This window comes from Rhipicephalus microplus, unplaced genomic scaffold (genome assembly GCF_043290135.1).
Source record: "Rhipicephalus microplus isolate Deutch F79 unplaced genomic scaffold, USDA_Rmic scaffold_15, whole genome shotgun sequence".
Taxonomy (NCBI): domain Eukaryota; kingdom Metazoa; phylum Arthropoda; class Arachnida; order Ixodida; family Ixodidae; genus Rhipicephalus; species Rhipicephalus microplus.
In genome coordinates, this window is record NW_027464588.1 from 25845756 (window position 1) to 25866832 (window position 21077).

General features: G+C 42.6%; 1 protein-coding gene across 1 annotated transcript in view; it reads right to left on the minus strand.

Moving 5' to 3' along the window:
- LOC119173762 (glutamate receptor ionotropic, kainate 2) overlaps positions 1–21077 on the minus strand; it is a 234997-nt gene that overhangs the window by 124223 nt on the left and 89697 nt on the right. The window contains exon 2 of the mRNA XM_075883220.1: positions 169–327. Coding sequence (XP_075739335.1) covers positions 169–327 — 159 coding nt within the window. The remainder of the gene's footprint in view (positions 1–168; positions 328–21077) is intronic.

Genomic DNA, 21077 nt, shown 5'->3' on the forward strand with positions numbered 1-21077 from the left:
TCTGTTACTACTACGAAATCAAGAACGTGAAGATGTGCAGTGCAAGCAAGTCTGTTAAGTTTGTGAAGGTTTGAAAGATAAAACATATTTCTCCGATGCGACCTCTTTTTATTTTGAGGTCGTGCAGTTAACAACAAATACAACAAGAGATTTAAGAGTAGTGCGTACCTGCTTTCCGAGCGTGAAAGGCATCATGGGGCGGTATCCTCTGGATGACTCCAGCAAGTCTGAACCTGGTGAGGGCATGAGCGGGGTCGTTGTTGACAAGATCGACCGCACTGCGGAACGCATTTTCCGAGTCACGCTCACCGTCCTCAAAAATAGCTCCTGCAAAGAAAAAATACATGTGCAATTTATTGCGAGAGAGATGATGACCCACGGTAAAGAATGCTGAGCACTGCAGCATTCAGGGCTCATATTTATCTGGGAACCAACATTAATCCGCGTTCTTCCTTGCTTTAGGCTATTATACGCCACCTGTGGGCTTATATTACTGTAACATGATGTTTTTTTACTAGCGTTTACGTATCTAAAATTGTGGTTCGATGTAGTCAGAATTCGAATGGAAGCGTGAATATCAATACAACCAAGAGGTGAGGCGCATATTGTGAAAAAGCTGTTTTAACGCATGGAGAACCTAAACATAATTACATTATCAGACAGTGGATATAAAACTGACGGTATGAGGGGAAAATGGGTGGTACTAGTTCTGCTGCCAAACTATGCATAGATTGATCGCGGTGGCTTCGTTTGCCATCAGCCGCTGCATTGCTCGCATTATGTTCGGATCTTGTTGTTCATCATGTTATGTACTCACAGTTGATAATATTCATACCTCACTCGACGTTAAACAATTTCTAAGAATAGAACTGCCAGCGCTTGACTCAAGTGTTCCTGTGATATAATAAATCTTGCTCGTATAGTATGGTGCTCTGAGTGTATCCACTTTTTCAGCTCAACATGTTTGGAAGAATATTGAACACCTGCAGAAGAACTGGGCGAAAAAGTTTATGACAGCATGCTGTTACAACACATTCAATTCTAAAGGCTCAGCTTCATTCTGATCTGTAATTAGACCGTATTAAAATCCAGTTATCAATATATTACGATGATGCACAGCAGTGGATGGGATAACCATGCTTAGTAATCTATAGCAAGGGAGTGGAAACTGGAAGTGAGGATGAGGAGTGATCTCAGGAAGAACAAAAACGGTAAAGCACAGAATAGCTACGCAAGGTGTCACACAGGAACAACCATGAATATAACGACCATGTTTATCCGGGTACATAAAAGAGTGGACAATGGAAGAGAAGTTAGAGTAAACGTAATGAGAAGCAACGTTATAAAGAGCGTGAAAACAGCATTGGGAATGTGACGTAAAATGTAGCCTTCCTCGTAAAGCACAGAAAAGAAAAAGAAAGAAAATTCGTATGAGGCGGAGAAAAAGAAAAAAGGGGAAGCTATAAGATAGCATAACCATGGGTTAAATAATATAGGTTTTGGTGAGGAGGGAAGTAAATAAGGATTAGAAGGAGGGAAATAAGGACGGTAGTAAGAAACCATAACATAGCTATGACTGGTCTCCCACAGGAAAAACCGAGTATGCACAGGCACGCATAGTATTATATAGTAAGCTTGTGGAAATGGGAAGAGAGTGTAAGTGGGAGACGAACTGGAGGGAGAGAAGATAAAGCATGGCCTAGAAAAATATGGCATCATGCTGGAAACATCATGTTTAATTGCACGCTTATTCGGATGAAGTTGCACTTGTTAATCTCGGTACCTAGGAGCGCGACACAATGAAGATACGAAAGAAGGATGGGAAAGGAACGCAAGTGAGGGGTTGGGGAGAGTAGAGCATAACATATCTATGCTTACTATAGCGCAGCGTGAGGTCAGGAAGAGAGGTTAGGCTGAGGAGGAGTGATGCGAGGCGGAAAACACTAGGAGAAGGGTTGACCATTGCATAGTCTTGTATTGTATATTACAAGTGGTGGGATAGAGAAGTGATATCAATTGAGGACGAAAGAAAAGGCTCCACTATTTTGTGCATGGCTTGACACAGTAAAGTACGGGTCTGTCATCGCTTGTACCAGCAACATTAGAGTTTCCTACACTACGATTCCTAATTTGTCTCCATATTCCATAATGAACATTGCCATGCGTGAGAAGTCCAATGTTCATGAAAGGTATTCAAGGTGACATCGTTCTCTGTGCAACCTTGTTGAGTCGTATTGGTGTTACTAGTTTTAGTGGATGCACAAAGCCATTGGCAACGCTAAATTAAAGAATTGAACCATACACAGCCGCATCCCACCACGTCCTCCACAACTTCAGTTTACTGTACAAGATCACTCACGGCAACATTTTTCGTCAAACTCGACACACACTGACACGCTGCTCGTTGCAACGCACACAGATGATTGAATGTAAATGCATGTTTAACCAAAACCTATCGGATAACTCACAAAAACACGTAAACTTGAGCGCCGCAAACTCATGAGCAAGTCTGGCCTTGACTCCATCGGTGCTCCTATGAACCGACTCTGCTATGACTACTCATAGCTTGTTTCCTCCACGTGTCCTGCTTGTTCTCTCGCCGAGCATAGTCCGCGTCTGCCCATCGTCATTGTTCCGCCACTGCTCCATTGGCCACGATCCTCTCATTGTTGAGGGGTACATTCTCGAGTGTCAACACGTTGAGGCTCGCTAGGAGCAGCCTCTCACTCCGCTGTACTGATCTTTTTCGGGCGGTTCATTGCCAGAACAGCCTCGGTACGACGAGGCGCGGCACCTTTAGGGCGATTCCTCAGACAAGAATGTGACTTGTAAGTAAAGTTATGGCATTCTTTTTGACGGAAATGACTGCTCAGCGACACCAATTTCAAACTTGGCACGGCGTTTGCATTGTTACTCCGTGGTTTGGAACCGCGACACCCAAGCTGTCACCATGAATTGGTGAGGCGGCTCCTCCATCGGCTTGAATGCTCCATCGGCGCCGTGGAGTGTTGAATGCTCGTCTTGGCGTGACGTCACGAGCTTCAGGCACGGCAAATGTGTTGCGCAGTGGTGGCAAATGTTATGGCAACGTCGCGGTGAGGCTTTCTCCATACAACAGTTATTTTTCATGATTGCGCTCACAGCTTCACTCTTAAAGCGAGAAGAGAACAAGGAGCGACAGCATCACAAATAAACATTTCCTTGTCCACCATGGATGCACATTAACCGGCTTTTGCCACTGAACACAAGATTTACTGAAACAGAGCCGAGTCGTTCCTCCACACTTCTGACGTTTTTATAGGTGATTACCACTGCACACATCTTTTTCTGCTAGCCTATGCGTCTTCAGTCGGTTTTCTTGTAGTGCACATAAAAGACGCGGGATATGTAGGTCCACAAAGACACGCACACTGAAATGTGCACACATATTTTGGAGATTAACCTCTCACACGTTAAGTGTTTATCCATCCATGACAAAACAACATGACGCCACCAGATTCGTTTTTAGGGACATGACTTTTTCTAATTGTCATTGTACTGTCTTCAATATCTATTTTTTCTTCACCCAAGGCCTACATTCTTTTGTTTTGTCTTTTGTGTTTTGCCATTTGTCTCTGCCATATTCAAGTTTCTTTCATTTCAGGTAACGCCTGTACGACCACAGCGTTTGACGCTGCCCTTCTTTGCACGCGTTTGCCTTTTACTTTCTCGCTGTACTTCTTCATCAGCTCCGCAAACTGCAAGACCGCGCCTGTCCACAAGCGGTGGCGGCGGCCCCGACAAAGTGCACCCAGGAGACCATCCGTCATTCTTGAGTGCCGCTGAGTCAAATCATCGTTTGTGGTTGTTTTCAAAGACAGACTGTATGTACTCCAGAGATTTAACTTCAACGTTGTTGTTTTGACGACACGGTAAATATAATAACGTTAGCAAGAAAAAAAAGCAGACAATTATCGTCAAAATATATGAAGGCATATCAGGTCCTAACAACGAGGGGTACTGATACCAACCCGGAAAAAAAGTATGGCTGGTCAGAAAACAACCACTCACACTGCATGATAATAAGCCTTAGTAGAGACATTTAGATAGAACACATACAAATAAATATCATAGAATACGATCTAGACCAAACTTCAACCTTGACTCCGGACAGTAATACAAAAATTATTTTTATACCAACACATCAGTATTATCTGGTAATGAATTTGGTAACATGGTCCTTACACATAATATAGGCTGGAAGAGGAGAGGAAAAAGTGTTGCTACCATTATTTATGGTTTTATAGACATTGACAATGTTCATGTATCGATGGTTGTTGAGATAAACATAATAGTTAGCGTGCTCTGGCCATTTATTTTTAGGAAGAATAAAAATGTAGATAATAACTCTTCCACAGAAGCTGCCAAGTTTGCATGCGTGATATCCATCTGTTGGTTGAGAGTCACTTTGGCCATACTTAGAAAGAAGTAGCCTTATTTCGTTGCACTGAAGCATTCAGAGACTATAACATTGTTTTCAGTGGAGTATGTCACGCAGTGAGGATGCATTGCATTTACCCAATCAAAAACCTAGTGACAACAAGAAAACATTGGTCCAACCTTGAGACATCGACAAAGTGCGAGAGCATTTTGTCTTTGTTAACTTTCGCACTGTCAAACCTGCTGACCTCCAACTTCATTATTTGTAAGAAATGCGTGCGTTCTCTTCTTTATTGACGTAACCATGCATTTGCCAGTCTCCCGAGCCCGATTTATACGCTGAAAAAAATTCTACAGAAAGTGATGGATGATCCCGTAAGGCAGTTTTTTTTAACTTTTGCACAACTAACTTCTACGTGACAATATAATTTTTGGCGAGTATGTCACGCAGAATGAACACGCCAAAAAGTAGGGTAGTTTAGGTTCCTCTCAGAAATTTATAGCTTGACGTGCGGTGCTCATGTTGGTTAAATCGCAATTCCACCTGAGAAAGTAACTATCAATATGTGGTGGTTATTTTTAGTACCCATAAAGTGCCAAGCAAAAAAAAAATGTGGTGCGAAAATGCCACGATCAAAAGTAATACTTTTATGCTCCCAAAGCAACGTAGGCATTTCGGTGACTCTTAATGAATCCCTTAAAGCGATTCACGTATAGACAACCAAGGACCCATGTCACGACAAAAAATCAACAGGGAAGATAAGATGAATACGAAATATATTCCAGAAAATAGACTTGCTTACCAATGTCAGCTGTTTTACGATCAATGAGATGCCTTTTTTTCTCGCAAGATAGTGTGTCGCCTATGCATGAGCACCCTAGAGAGTATGTTGGTGGGCTACAAAAATTTAGTCTTATTACACTGCTCTGTGGACTCCAACGCTGTCCAAATTTATTTTTTCTTGCCTCTCTGTAATCTCCTTTTAATAAGTTTAAACAACACAGAAGATTTTCACGAATGTAGGTGAACCATTTTTTTTCGCTAGCTAGCGTTTTTTTTCACCTTTCGTGTGCAGTCACGTATTTGGTTTACGAAATTTTTTTATTGATTCTCTTTCCACTTCTCCCTGACTATTTTACACAGAAACATCAAATAAACACAAATAGAAACACGAAGGCTTCCGCCTCTCAAACAAATGCCACAGATTTCCATGTTCATCCAAGCAGACGCAAGGGCGACGATGCCTGGTTTGATTTCCGTCGAAGGTCTCTTCTCTCTTTGCGCCACACTTCCGTTCACCTTGCCGATTCAAGGAAGCGCCAAATGCCTCTCAGTTGCGGGTTTCCGAAAAAGTTGCAATCGAGACTTCATTCTTCACCATCGCCAATACCTATCTCCTTCTCCCTCTGGTCTCTTTCCCTCCGTGCCCCTCACTCTTTTCGACCTACAATTCGCTTTGTCGGCTCACGCTGGGTCAATGCTTTGTTTTCGGCAACTGAGTTCACTCGGCTGTGCTAAAGCTGTCTCGCCCACGCGTTGATAGAGGCAAAACAACGTTTCGGTTTGCTTGCCATTTGTTTTTCTTTTCTCCGAAGGGCTCAGCGTCTGCGAAATTTCGTGCATCGTTTTAGACTTGTTGCCCTAGAAATCTGGGCTCAAACTGCCACGAGAAATGGTGACTCTTCTCAGACAACGTTGCTATGAGAACTAAGGGAATTCTGCAGTCAGACATTTTCTTTTTCAGATTACGCCAGCAAACTATCCTTCTTTTCTTTCGTTATCTTACACCCCCATTTTCTTTCCCAAGTAGGTGGCAGCAAAGCGGAGTCTTCCTCTGGTTAACCTTCTCGTCTTTAGTTTCTGTTTCTCTCTCAGCCATTTCTAAGACCTGAGGGAGAATAAAAATAATACAAGAATAATATCTGTGGTTCCATGTCCGAAAACTACCATTTTATTATGAGCGACCATCTAGTGGAGTGCTTCGGAAGTTTTGACTGCCTGATGTTCTTTAGCGTGCAGTCACATCACTCAGTACGCGCGCATCTCACAATAGGCCTTCATTCAAATGCAACCACCATGGCTGGGACAATACCTGCATCTTGCGGGGTCTACAGCAGAGCCCCATAACCACTATACCATCGCGGTTGGCCTGGACAAAAGAAAAGCGTAGTCAATGCGATTGTATTAGATCAAGACATTTCTGTGAGCCTGTATTTTCCTTGATGCCTTCTGCATAATCTGAAGGGCCCCTTTGAGGCAAAAAACAACAAATAAACCTTAGTCGCTTTCTTTGAGAAACTTAAAGTTTTGTCCAAGAATTTTTTGACTGTGTTTGGTACCGTTGAATATTTTATTGCAAGAAGAAAAAGCTTCTAGGATACACACATGCAACATCTACGCACATTCCTAAAGCTTCGTGTGTCGCAATAGCACTACGAATGCCATTAAACGTGTAATCATAACATATATGATACGTGCCCCGCCACGGTGGTCTAGTGGCTAAGGAACTCGGCTGCTGACCCGCGGGTCGCGGGATTGAAACCAAACCCGGTTGCTGCGGCTGCATTTTTAATGGTGGTGAAAATGCTGTAGGCCCATGTGCTCAGATTTGGGTGCACGTTAAAGAAACCCAGATGTTCAAAATTTCTGAACCCTCCACTATGGCGTCTCCCCAATCAATATGGTGATTTTCGGACTTTTAACCACACATATCAATCAATCAATAAATCAATCACTTGTATGGTGTAATGTGTCAATATTTGTAATTGGGACGCATTATGCTCATCATTAAGAGTTCGTTCATATAAATTTAGCTTTTTCACACACTTCTATTTATAGCTTTTACAATTGTGCATCAGACAGTTTCTTTAGCTTTCGTAATTTCAGTAGCAGTATATAAATACAGATTGGCACCGTTTATTGTCGAAATAGTACGTTTTTTTATGCTCAGGAAGTGAAGAATGCCTGATGTAAAAAGTACTTGCTCCCAGTTTCACTGCATGTAACTATGCCGACCCTACGCTTGTGCTCAGAAACACTGCGGCATTTCTTTGCATCTGGGGCAGAGCGAGAACCCGCCAACCTCGCATAAAAAAGCTAAGCGATAAACGAACGAGACTCTAAAACGTTGACAACCCAGTCGCTTCTCGTCTCCGTGCAATTTTCTCCGCGGAGCAGGCAGAGGCGCGCGTAAAAAAAACGTGAACAAGGAAGGCACACTGTGAAGATAGATTCAAAAAGATAAAGCAGTTTTATCGCCAATCCCCATCACAACGATCGCTCACAAGCTGGTTGCTGCAGTTTCTGTCATCGTGCCTGCCTCCGGCCGACGTGCGTGTTTCGTTTTTCGTCCAGCTTCTCCGCTTGTCTTTGTACTTTCCGGGCCAAAAACTAGAGTGACGCATTCTGCCACCTTCGCATTCTTGGCAAATGCATAAAATACTAAAAGTCAATATCCTCTTAAGGCCCTTACAGTATTTTAGTATTACATATTCTTCATCCAGACGTTAAAAAAGAAAAAAATATAGTTTCTATCATTTTACCATACCTGTTACATATCTCACATATCCACTGTGGTTCGTCTGGTATAGTGTTTTTAGCTTGCGTTCCTGCTTGAATGACTTCAAAACATGCTCAAAAGTGAGCAATCTACAATACTACTACCCGAAAATTTCACTTTGAGTTTTAGGTTTGATAATATTCAACTAATAATGGAAATACGTTAGTCGTTCCAACTCTGTTGACTGGTTTTTCTTTTTTAATCTGCTATGCAGTATGACGCTAATACGGCATCGATGGTTTTAAAGTGAGCATTTATCTTTCCCCGTATGGCTCACTAGCCATGTGCCTAACTTGTACATTTAGCCTACTGTCAGCCTGTATTTCCTGTTTTCACTATGTTCTGTCCGGCGTTCGGCAATTGCACGTTATAGAAGCATGCGAAGTTTTTCACACCGGGACGTGCCTCGCCACGTCCCAGGCATACATCTACCAAAAATTCAAACATGCATCCAAATATAGGATGGCATAGATCCGAATTATAGAAGAATTAGGCCGCACGGAGGCTTCCTTTGTCTATGATAGTCAATAAACTTGAGTAGTGAGAGTACGTGATCCTCTGATTCTACTATAAAGCAATGTACTCTGTGGTTACTCACAATCAGTTTTTTTTGTAAACTGAATTAGTAATTTCAAATCTAGTCGCCATAGCAGGAGAAAACTCGATAGGGGTGAATAAACAATTTGTAACACTGTGAATTGCGGTGCTTATAGAATTAAAATGAAGTGAATATGTCTAGTCCTCAGTTAGTAGCAATATCTAGGTCACTAACATGTGTTCTTTCTAACAAAAAAAGTGTTTTACGCCGTGGTTCTCAAGACAGCGGTGACGTATTTCTGTCACGAAAGTGACGTCTGAAAATGCACAGGACGAATTGGCACAGAAAAAAATTTGGCAAATAGGTGTAGAAAGCACGACCTCTGTGTCCATGATAGTAGTTGCCTGGCGCACGATCCAGTGTGCCATGGTGAAACACTTTAAGAGTCTGTACAAACACGCCCTTTTTATGCACGTTCCTCTCTCAATGTTCTAGGTCGGTGCGTACTTGTTGCCCCCTTATAGCAATCAAGTGAAGCAATGCAATATTACCATGACCTATATGACAAGCTCTTGCTATGCATAATTGCTTCGCCTCCGTCGCATTCGGCGCGTTTCTGGTAGGCAAAGCCAATTTTTGCAAATGCATCAGCACACTGCGAGGAGACAACGTTAGGCCAAGCGTTCCTTTGCTCACAGCGTTCATCCTCACCGAAAATCGCGGTGCAATGAGCTACTCACTCGCCAGCTGCACAGAGGAAGAAACCTGGCATTGAAACCGCGTCCCCCCCAAAACGCGCCAAGACATAAATCGCGGCCGTGCTACAGAAGGGACACGACATAGGGTTGTGGTAATAAAAAGAGGAAATGAAGAGAAAAGTTAACCACGCTACAAGGGAACAGATAACGAGGGAATAATGGACAGTGGGAGACACGTAAATGTTTGAAGACGGCATGGGACGTCCACAGACGGAGGCCCGATCGGCAAGCGACCGTCAAAGAGCGGCTTCTGTGATGGAACAACCACCAGCCACAAAACTCGCCGAGCATCTAACAGAACGTGCAAGATACTTTTCTCAAGTGCAGCCACATTGTTTAACATCCCTGCGGGATGAAGACCTAAGCCCCATTTTGATGTCCAATCAGCAACGTTTCTCTGGCTGTCACCCTGATTTCTCGGTATACTCTCTGACTGTTAACTATTACAGGTACCGGAATGGTTTGCCTAATAATTGATCACGAATGCTAGTCATCAAGAATGGAAATACTATCGAGTGTCAACGATAGTGCATCTACGTCAAGCGATTCTATATCTGCCTACCAACACAATACAAGGTGTAAGCTCTTTTACAGCTATGCAGAGGGCACATACAACTACTTGTTCAAGGACTTTTGCAATGCTTTACCACAGACGAATCAACAGTGTTTTATAGAGAAAGCTCCTAACAGGTCACAACGGCCATATACAGTAGTTGTCCAGTACTGCCGCTACCACACCGTCACTGCCACCGCGACCGGTAACTGTAACCAATAATGCGCAAAATAAATAAATGGTTAATTAGCGAAAGCTGGAACATGCGGCCCCGTTGTTTAGCAGTGGGTTCAAGCCGACGTGGCACTGATGCTTTCGCAATTATTTGTTACATGTCCGTGCTTCTTGATGTGTTTAGACGCACGTTTGGGTTGGGTTTACCACAGTGTTCATTTCCCATGCCGCAACTTGTGCCTCGTCTTATCTTGGTCATGAAGGAGTGTAGTGAACAGTAAAATGCACTTCGCCATGTCTAAGTCACAGTGGTTGCTCACGAAGCACAGGCAGATACAGACGTCGAAGCCGAAGCCAATGTTCCGCCGAGGAAACTAGCACACAAAGCGGGCGTTAGGCCTTGCGAACGCGCTCCCACAATCATCAAGTTGACACCGCAACGCCCCTTGTTCGGCCTATAGGCACTTCACCGTGTCGCCTATTGGCAACTTTCACGACCCATTGGTAGCGCAGCTATACATTCAACATGAAATGGTCATTAGGATGATCACCCCGATAGAGACGATAAAAAAAAGTATACTTTTGACGAAGACCGCAATTCTCCACACTTCCGTGCCTTTTGTATTTATGTTTTTGAGAAAGTAGGGGAGCGCTAACATACAATCATAAGTAAATGAAACCATAAATATGCGTAAAATTGTATCTTATTAGCAGACAATATAAGCGGGAGAACTGCAAACCTGGAAGTTGCTGTACTCGTGCAGAAAATGGGTGCTGCATACATTCGTGGGCCTTGGTCGTTGGCTGGCAAAATTTAACCCTCGTAACCCTTGATGGCTTTTCGGGGTGCTAATTTGAACGGGATGCCTGATTTTTCTCTCGTTGTATATAGACTGTAAGCATCGAGGCTCGCAGTGAAATCAGTCGGCTTATTTTTTTTTCAACTTTCCATTTAACTTGAGGAACACAAAGGGTTGCGGCAATATCGAGACCTTTCACAACGTCGAAAAACAATCACAAATCTGTGAAAACAGGCAGCAGCATCTGCTGTTTGAAGCAAGTTCAAAGCTTCAAGGATCTCAACAGAGCTTCTAGCCGCCACTGCTCAGTGGCGCCATGTGGTACCTTGACGTTGCGAATAGGTAAAAAGAAATGAGGCGCCTTACTCTCTTCTTTAAATGCCCACGCATTTATTGTACCCAATACGGTGCGATACAGGCAAGACCACTGCATGTAACTCTGCTACGATTCGCCAGCTCGGAAAACCACAATGTGCGTTGCGTGCATGCATTGCAACGCGCGCCGGGACAAGTGGAAGTGTTTTGGCGCCTTGAGTGTGGCAGGTAGTCATGTTCTTTTATGACACGTATCTCATGATTACCATGTTTGCACCGGTAAAATACCTTCACTATCCATTCACGTGACGTAATACCCTATTTTGCTTATGCGAACCTAGCGAAACAGTCATGAGCACATCATGAGTGTGGTATATCGTCTTGTTGTTACATAACACGCATGTCATGATTGTCATGTCTCGACGTGTCATTTACATGTCATCCATTCCCGCAACGTAATACTGAATTTGCACATGTGAAGCTAGCGAAGCTAGCGAAACGGCCGTGAGTGCATCATGAGTGTGGCAGGTAGTCATGATATTGCATGACACGCGTCTCATGATTATAATGTTTGCAACAGTCACATACGTTCATAATCCATTCATGTCCCGTAATACAAAATTTTGTGTTTGTTAAGTTAGCGAAATGACCGCGAGCACATCATGAGAATGGCATGTATTCATGTTGTTACATGACACGCGTCTCATGATTGTCATGTTTGAACCAGTCACATACCTTCGTCATCCATTCACGTCCCGTAACACCAAATTTGGTATATGTGTAGCTAGCGAAACAACTGCGACCGTACCATGGGCGTGGCGCGTGATGAAGAATCATGCCTTACATGACATGCATGTCATGATTTACACATTATGGTCTGCAACTTGTGTTCGCCATGCAGTGATGTCATACCACGCCGACTTTGCAACATGTCATGTGAACGAAACCAAAGCATGAGGAGCAAGACCTTGAAATACAAATCATGACACTCATGACATGATTTTCATGATAGTCATGTTATGACTAGTCAGTTTTGCTCGCCGTACACTCATGTTATGCCATACCAACTGTGGTATTGATAGCATTAACGAAAGGCTCAGAAAATCTAAAAGTCATAGGCGGCTAGATAGATACATATATACGCTCAAAGTCGCCAGAGCTCGCTAAGAAATGCTTCGCATTAAAAAAATAACAGCATATTCACGTGGTGAATAACGATGAGTGGGGCAAAGCTTCGGTTTTATCGGCAAACCGTGAATCATCCACTGGCTCCTTCCATCTGTGCATTCGCCCGTCTGTCTGTCTGTCTGTCTGTCTGTCTGTCTGTCTGTCTGTCTGTCTGTCTGTCTGTCTGTCGCCTCTCTGTCTGTCTGCGCGTCCGTCCGTATGTCCGTCCATCTAGTGAACACTTCAAGTACCGCCATCTCGCATCTTTTCAGTATTGACAAATTCCACCGGACTTACGTTACGAAAAAGCGGTGGCGCTGTCTTGGTAGGCAAAGGACGCTCTGCCCAACGTAGTTTCTGCTGGGTTTCCAATGGTGCATCTGGTGTTCCCAGTTGAATCTGGTGTTCTCGGTTGGATGTGAGTCACGTCTTACAACTTAGTTTTGTTTGTTCGCGCACATCGCAGCCCTCAACGCCTATGTCTTTCACAACGCTTATGGCGTCTCACAACGTCGTTTTGTTTAGCGCACATCGCAGCCCTCAGCGCTTATGGCTGAAGTTACGTGCGTACGGCGCAATAATTCTGCCCATAATGTCGACATCAGCCTACCTGTGTTTACAAACATGGAATGGGTCCATGTACAAGTACCGCCATTCAGCGGACATTCGAAGGACTAAACTAGAGGTGTTTACCTACTACTACTACATGCATTAGGGACGCATGACCCACGGCTTAAGGAGCTTCACCCCTAAAAGTGGTTACGATTTATATACTATTTGGTGTTTAGAAAAAGCTAACAATTTAGAGCACGAGGTACGCTACTATGGGTGTGCATAAAGCCGTCCCGTGGGCCTCAGACCTTATTGGGCCGTGGCATAGTGTGTTTATAAAAAGTGGTTCACGATTTAGAGTATTCGGTACTCAACTATGGGAGAGCATAAAACCGTCCCGTAGTCATCTTCTGCACTGAAGTAGGTTCAGTTATAATGTGTTTAGAAAACGTTGTTAACAATTTTGAGTACGAGGCCAATGTTAACCGACACCGAACGATTTTTTTTCGCAAGAACGGACGCAGTTCTATAAGTGATTTGGCGTGAAGCCCTTGTGGTTGCCTGGCGAAAACAAAACTTGATGAGCATTAATTATTTATTATTACAAAATTACGGCACCAAACATGAGGACAAATATTATTTCGGGTATATAGCATGTGCTTTCTAGCTAAGATAAATATCAGTACTACAAAATATTTCAAACTGACAAAACATAATGTGTATTCAACATATACAAGTATCCCCATGCAGCGAACATTCCAAGGAGAAAAAAAATGGCAGCATATCCACGGTGTCAATGATGGAGAGTGGTACGAAGCATTTGTCCGTCAAATTGTTTTTGCTTCCGTCCGTCCGTGTGTCCATCTGTGTGACCGTCCATGCGGCCATCCACCCGTCCCTGCATTTGTTCATGCATCCGCCCCTGAGTCCGTTCATGCGTCCATCCATGCATCTGTCTGTGTGTCCGTTCGTCCATCTATTCAATACTCCAAGTACCACCATCTCGCATCTTTTCATTATATATTACCCATATAGAGGCACCGCCATCCAGCGGATATTCCATGGACTAAACGAGAGGTGGCACACGCACACGCCTTGCGGCTTACGGCTTGCGCTTCGGGTCTACATCCCACCTTTAACCACCTCGAGTTAAGTCATGGTATATACTAGTTCATTGTATTTATGGCACTGCGGCTCAACGCTCGCTAAACCTTTCTAAACCTAAGGAGGTTACACCCAGCGAGTATAACGTAGCAATCCTTTCTTGTCAGATAGTGCTGAATGTACATGCCAATGGCTGCTAATGGGGACCACAGCGTGCGCGTTAACTAAAAGCCGAATGCTCCTGTCTCTCATTTCCAATTAGCAGTCATTAGCATGTACATTGAGCACTATTTTTATTGTTCCACAACGCACAGAAGAAATCTCTCACCAGCACCACCTTGGAGGTCAAAATTTTAAACTTGTTACATACTACAACGGCTACGAGGGACGAACGGGTGCCGCTATAATAAGCTTCGCCCCTAAAACTACAGGTGGCTACTAAATACAAGAGACGCACGACACACCTCGTAATGAGCTTTGCCTCTCGAAGCACAGAATGCGCTTAACCGTATGATGCGCTCTTCAAAGGATGCAGTTTCTTTCCCCCTAATCATAACCTCCCTCCTCCTATTGAGAGTAGTGCACGCACCGAGTCAATATTCCTTAGGATGAAAAGTTAGTCTCACCGTGACACGGTAATGTCGATAATTGATCTACGGCGGGGTAAGTATGTATACTTGTAAACTGCAATACAGGCAACACCGCAAATGCTTTTCTGAACTTACAAGTAGGTAGAGTCACCGTAGAACGACCACATTAGCCCGTGGCGCATGAACCAGATCAACCAAAGAATGATGCATGAAAAGTAACTTAAGATCTTGAAGCATTTTCTATCAACAAAATAAATCTTAACTAAAGAGGGAAACCTAGCCCCACTGGTGTAATCGCACCCCTTCTCGGACGCATTCACCTATACTCTAAAAGAAACGCACCGCAGTGTTTTTAGCATTTTTTAAATCACATAAATTGTTCTGAGTTTCTCACATCTACTGTAAATTTTCGGAAAAGTATGAATCTAAAAAACTGCAATTAAATTAAAACGCCCCAAAGAACAGAAGTGGCGCTAATTCCGAAGCCATTAGAAAAGATCCGGCTTAAATTGAACCATATTTTAAACGCATATTATAAATATGCGTTTCTTAGAAAACTTGCAAGAATTTGAGCGTTTATATCTATCTATCTATCTATCTATCTGTCTATCTATCTATCTATCTATCTATCTATCTATCTATCTATCTATCTAATCTATCTATCTATCTATCTATTGTTCTATCTATCTATCTATCTATTTATTTATCTATATATCTATCTAACTATCTACCTATCTGTCTATCTATCTATCTATCTATCTATCTATCTATCTATCTATCCGCCTACGACTTAGTCTCTTGTCTGTTTCGTGAATGAGAAGTATGCCAGAATTTCAATGGCATAACTTTACTGAATGACAAACAAAATAATACGTTATAACATAAAAATTATGAATATGCTTGTCATGAACAGCATGATTTACATGTCTCATTGTTCTCGAAGCCCTTTCGTTAACTTAAAGCATACCGATATTGGCATGGCGTACCAACAGTGTATGACGAGCAAACTGACTGGTTTCAAATTATGGGTATCTTGGGTAGCTTGTGACCTAATGTAATTGTGCGCCGTCACATTAGACTGTATGCGTAAATTGTATCGAAAAGCAGAGCACGCTACGATGCGATGACGTCCATGCCATAGCTATAGGGTTCGTTTGCGTAATCCTCCCTTCTCTCGATGTCGCGCAACCACCTCAACATAACTTGCTAAATCGAACCAGCAAATAGGCAGGGTGAATATTTTGTTATAGTAGCACCTCACAACGACCTACTTTTCGGAATATATTTTATCATGAAGCAGGCGTTTATTAAGCAATGTGCCTAAGAAACATAGACTAATGGGCCAATTTGTATTACTCCATTAAAAAAACTTGTAACGGAATCCTACGAGAGTAAAGGTACGTACCTGTTCATCAGCAAAATACTAAATATATATATATATATATATATATATATATATATATATAGTTTCTCGCGTTACGCCATACTCACGGGCTTCGAGATAGCCCACTGGTAGTGCAAGGCGCTGTATGATAAATTGTTGCTAATCTAAGGCGCCGTTACAAAAACTGCCGAAGTGGCTAACGACCGTTAGCCTAGCCTGCATCGGGAACCCCAAGTTAGAATGCGCGGTACCTACTCTTGCACGTTGCACGACGAGGGTACCGGTAGGGGCCGTGGTAAATTATTTAATACTCCCGACGTGCTGGAAGCTTCGTTGGACATGGATATGCCGGCGAAGACTACTGCAGAATTTAAAAATTGTTGCTTCGACAAGTTTGAAAGGCTAGATGAAAATTTTAGTAAGGTGCTAAGCGTGCACTTGCGCAGAACTCAGTACCACTGCCAGGAAACAGAGTGAATCGAGAAGCAAGCGTTTTAAAGGTGAACGAAATAAGGCTATAACCTATAAAGCTTTAAAATATATTTTATCTCCAAGAGCTGCACACCCATCGGCCAAAATTAGGGGTCCTTAGGCTTACCCTTAAGGAGTTGAACGTCAAATCGATAGCTTGTCCCCACTGCATGCTTCAACCACCAAGTGCATACCTTTTAATGTATAATGTTACTCCAGAACTCGGAATTGTGTATTACGTTATTGTAATCAAGGAAGTTTAAAGGTGCTTCAGTCATTGAAGCTCTTGCGTGTGGGTGCATTCTGTGTGATGGGTAGCATGCTTAACACTTATTTGCGTAAAACCTTTTCCCAATTGCTATGCACCCACTACGTGGCCTTAAGGGAATAAATACCGTAACGTTGGGTGCCTTTTGTAGTGGGTGAGCCCCGCCTTTTTTTGCATCTTTCTCTCTCTCTCTCTGACGCCCGATAGTGGTGTACGCTTCTGCCTTGCATTTTTACTGTGATATGACATCTTGCATTGTTAACCATGTATACATGATGCATGTGTTTCTAAAGCATGAGTGCTATACTTTTGTCACATTGGAGTTGCATGTCATTAGGTTCAGATGTCATTCGGAGCAACCAATCCCATTCGATCCGTAGGGGTGCTACACAAAAAAAATTATTGGCATTCATTCGCGATCTCACTGTCTTTTTTCTAAAAATAATGGTCGTAAAAGTAGAGGAATTAAGTGTTGAGTTGTAGAAACGTGAATTTATTTATTTTAAAAAAGATATCAGGAAGCCATTTCGCTAAATAAACACGTATAAAAACTTTATATAGTCGTATATACGGCTATCCTAAGCAAAGATGACCCTTAGCTAGTAGCCACAGGCAATAGAATGAACACAGACAACAAGTCTGACATGGATGAGCTATAGAACAGCGACGCAAAGATGCAGCGAGTGATGCATTCGATTTCTATGTTCTTCGAGTAGAGAGAAATGTGCACAAGTGAGACAAAGAGATTTTATCTTCACATAAAAGCAAAAAATACAGCCCTCTGATGCCATTCCTGCAGATACACTCATACACTTGCACAGGGGCATGAGCTTGTTTACATTCTGAGCGGCAACACCAGCGCTCAGATGGCACTGAGGTGATGAGTGAAAACTTTTAGCGAGAGCTCTCTGTAAACCTGCTTCATTAAAATTAGAGGTGTGTTTTAAAAGCCATATTACAGCGTGATTTTGTGAATTTGAGTCAAATTGAGAATGCAGAATGTCACCCCTTAAGTAATCTCTGGTGTAGATGGTAGACGTTAAATTTGGCTGGGACGATAAATGTGTTTGTCTAACTCACTCAACTTCTCAAGTCAATCGATTCTAATCACATTTTGTTGTTTTCAATCTAGTGCTGTCATAATTTTGTTAACAATTACCTTTGTAAATGGCTTACATGCGACGGAAAGCAAGCTGATCGACCTGTAATTTGTCAAATGATTGTTTTCCTTCTTAATATATATTAAGATACTAGCACTCTTCCATTATTCTTGTACATTTCCGTCAAAAAACACATCGTAAACAGGTTGGCTAGTTTTTCTCACACAATCTGTTCTCCATCTTTAAGCAGACCTGATGTTATCTTCTCCTCACCAGCAGCTTTGACTCCTTGCATTCCCTCCAAGGCTTTCCTCACTTCTGTCATTACTGGTCGGATGTCATCTGGGTTGCTGCTAGATTTTACTTTATTGTTGTTGTCCCAGCTACTGTAGAGATCGCTGCAAATCTTCTTCACTATTTTACCTATCCTATTCATAATAGGTAGTTACTTTGCCTTCCTTGTCCCTTAGGTCATACATCTAGTTTTTGCCTATCCGAAGTTTTCTCTTTCTCATTTTGACGCTCTCTCCAATTTTTAGAGCGTGTCAAATTCTCTCCATATTATGCCTTCTGATATGAAATATCTTACGTTTATTAATCAACTTCTAAAGCTTTGCCCGTTATATTTTTCTTTTATGATTAAGGCTTTCATTCTTTGACGTTTCTTAATGAGATTCTTCGTCTCCTGGAAAAGCTGGCTAGTGTCCTGTTACCTATCGTATCTGCAATTGTCACTGCACACGCTATGATGATACTCGTGTGATTATCCTCCACTCTGCCAACGCTAAGGCAGGTTTCTTCAATAAGAACCAAGTATCTTTTCTGAAGTGAAATTCTGAACTCCGATACTTTCCCTATCAGTGCTAGCTCATTGATTTGCTTCTTGTGTATCAGTTTATCCGTTCCTTCTTAAAGTCTAGGTAAATCTGAGACCTAACCATTCTATGGTTACTGCATCGTACCTTGCCGATTACTTCCACATTTTGCATGATGCCTAGGTGTGCAGTCAGTAAAAAGTCTATTTCGTTCATACTTTCGGCCATAGGGTTCATACATGTCTACTTACTGTTCACTCGTTTTCGATAGAAGGTATTGAAGATCAGTAAACTATTGCGTTTCGCGAAATCAACAAAAAACTCTTCTCAGGCATTTCCAGTACCGATGCCATTATTCTCTACGGCATGGTCTACAGCCTGCTTCTTCCCTCCTTGCATTGAAGTCGCCCATCAGTATAACACACTGTGATTTAAAGACGATAGTCTTTCTTGGGTACCTCCAACGCGAAAAATTTGGTCTGTCTGTCCGTCGGTAGACTTGTCTGTTTGTACGCCGAAACAATTTCAGAAACGGCCAAAATGCAACTTTATCAGCAGCTGCCACCACTATTGCTCAAGTTTCTGCGTTCATACTTGTGCGATTGTTGATTAAAAAGCCAATATTGCACATATCCGAGGCACAATATCAACACGTCAGTATTCTGTGGTGTGTTGTTTTATAATAGATAAGGCATACATAAGTACTTTTAAAGACCGTAGCTTTTATCACGCTGAGCTGTCAATGCAACGCTATCTATGCACGAAAAGGCAAGTGTTTCCAACGCTTGGCCAAGACAACACGGTTGTGGCGCCTACCCGTTGGCTTGCATCCTACACTTTATTGCCTCTGAGAAAAGCGCGGACGCCGCGCACTTCGTTCTTCAAGATAACTGCCAGATAGCACTGATGTTTCACGTGCCTCGATGCGCTCGTTCGCCTCAGCTGCACGCTCGAGGCATTCTAACGCAGCGCCTCCAGAATACCATTCACCGATTTTCTCGAGCAGATCATCAAAAAAAAAACGTTTCGTTCACTCTCTCCAGACGCAAGAATATCGTCTTTCGACGATATTTGCACTGGAGCATGAAGATACGGGGCCAATAATTACCTTACTCATAGCAGACTCTGCGTCTTTATGGAAGCGTGCAACTATTACGTCATAATGGCTTAATTTAGACACAAAGGCCTGTACCACCTTCATCTGGTATCTCTTATTGAGTTTAATTACGATACGTGCCACGCTTTTATTCGTTCTATAGTATTCTTTTGTGTTTCCATCTATATTTCTGTGGGTAAGTTATCCCCCCCCCCCAAGTTTCTTTTGTCATCCGAGCCACGACAGCAACAAACGTGCCTATTCTGTAGCATTGTATAGGCCTCATCTGTCTAGCTGTTTTTAATCTCAATGAGCCCTATTGCAGCCTATGTAAGACCATCAAGCACCTTGAATGGCACAGCTACACTTGCCTCACTGGATAAGGCTCTAGAATTAAACGGTGGCATATTCAAGTTACATTGACGATCTGTCTAGACCCAGTCATTTTCAGCACTCACTGCTGTGTCGCAGATGTGAGCGCCTTCTTGGTCAGTTGCTTTTCAGCCACTGAAGAGCGAGGGCCGAAATTAGACAGGTGTATCCACGGGAAGGTTGTGGCCAAATAATGCACCAGGGTGGGCAATCTTACTCTTGTGAGGGATTGTGTTACTGGTGGTAGTTACCGGTAACACCACACTGAAGGCCTTTTATTGCAGTTTCATCAACACTCGGATAATTTTCTGATCCGGTGAAGAATTTTGTGTTACCAGGATTCAAGCCATGAGCCTCTTACACGCGAGGCTGATACTTTAACCACTGCGCCATCGCGGCATCGCTGCACAAGACATGAAGAACTCTTATATTCGCAGAATATGACCGTTATGCTGTGCAGTGTAAGTATAAATCGTCCGCATATATAAGCATCACCTTGCCTTGTCCAAGCATTGTACACTTGTTCGCGCAATAATGTAAGTGCTTCACTGTCACCACAACCAGAATAAAATATAATAAAAGCACTGCATTTAATACAATAAAATGCTAATCACAATAAAAACGATTGGATGAGGGCGATTTGTGTTTACTAAGAAGGGAAGTAGCCTTCCAAGGATGGCCAGCAATTCTTTCTTAGGAGTACTACAACTCAAACACGGTGCAGTTTGCGACACCTACTATCCCTTTTTCGTGCGTTAAACAAACTGCATTGAATAACACATTTGTATCACTAACAATACAGCCCTATTTTACACACGGACCTAAGAAGCAGCCAATATCCTAAATACCTAATATCCTCGAGGGAACAAAATTTCATTAGGACGACTTTATGAGCTCTCACGTGGCAACAGTCTAGTCATTTAAAACCATCACCCTTTTCATCTTATCAATGCGTTTTTTTTTGTAAGCAACAATTTCTCCTGTGCAATAAGATTCTCGTTCATTTGAGACTACTAATGTGGTAAAACGTCTTTTATGTCA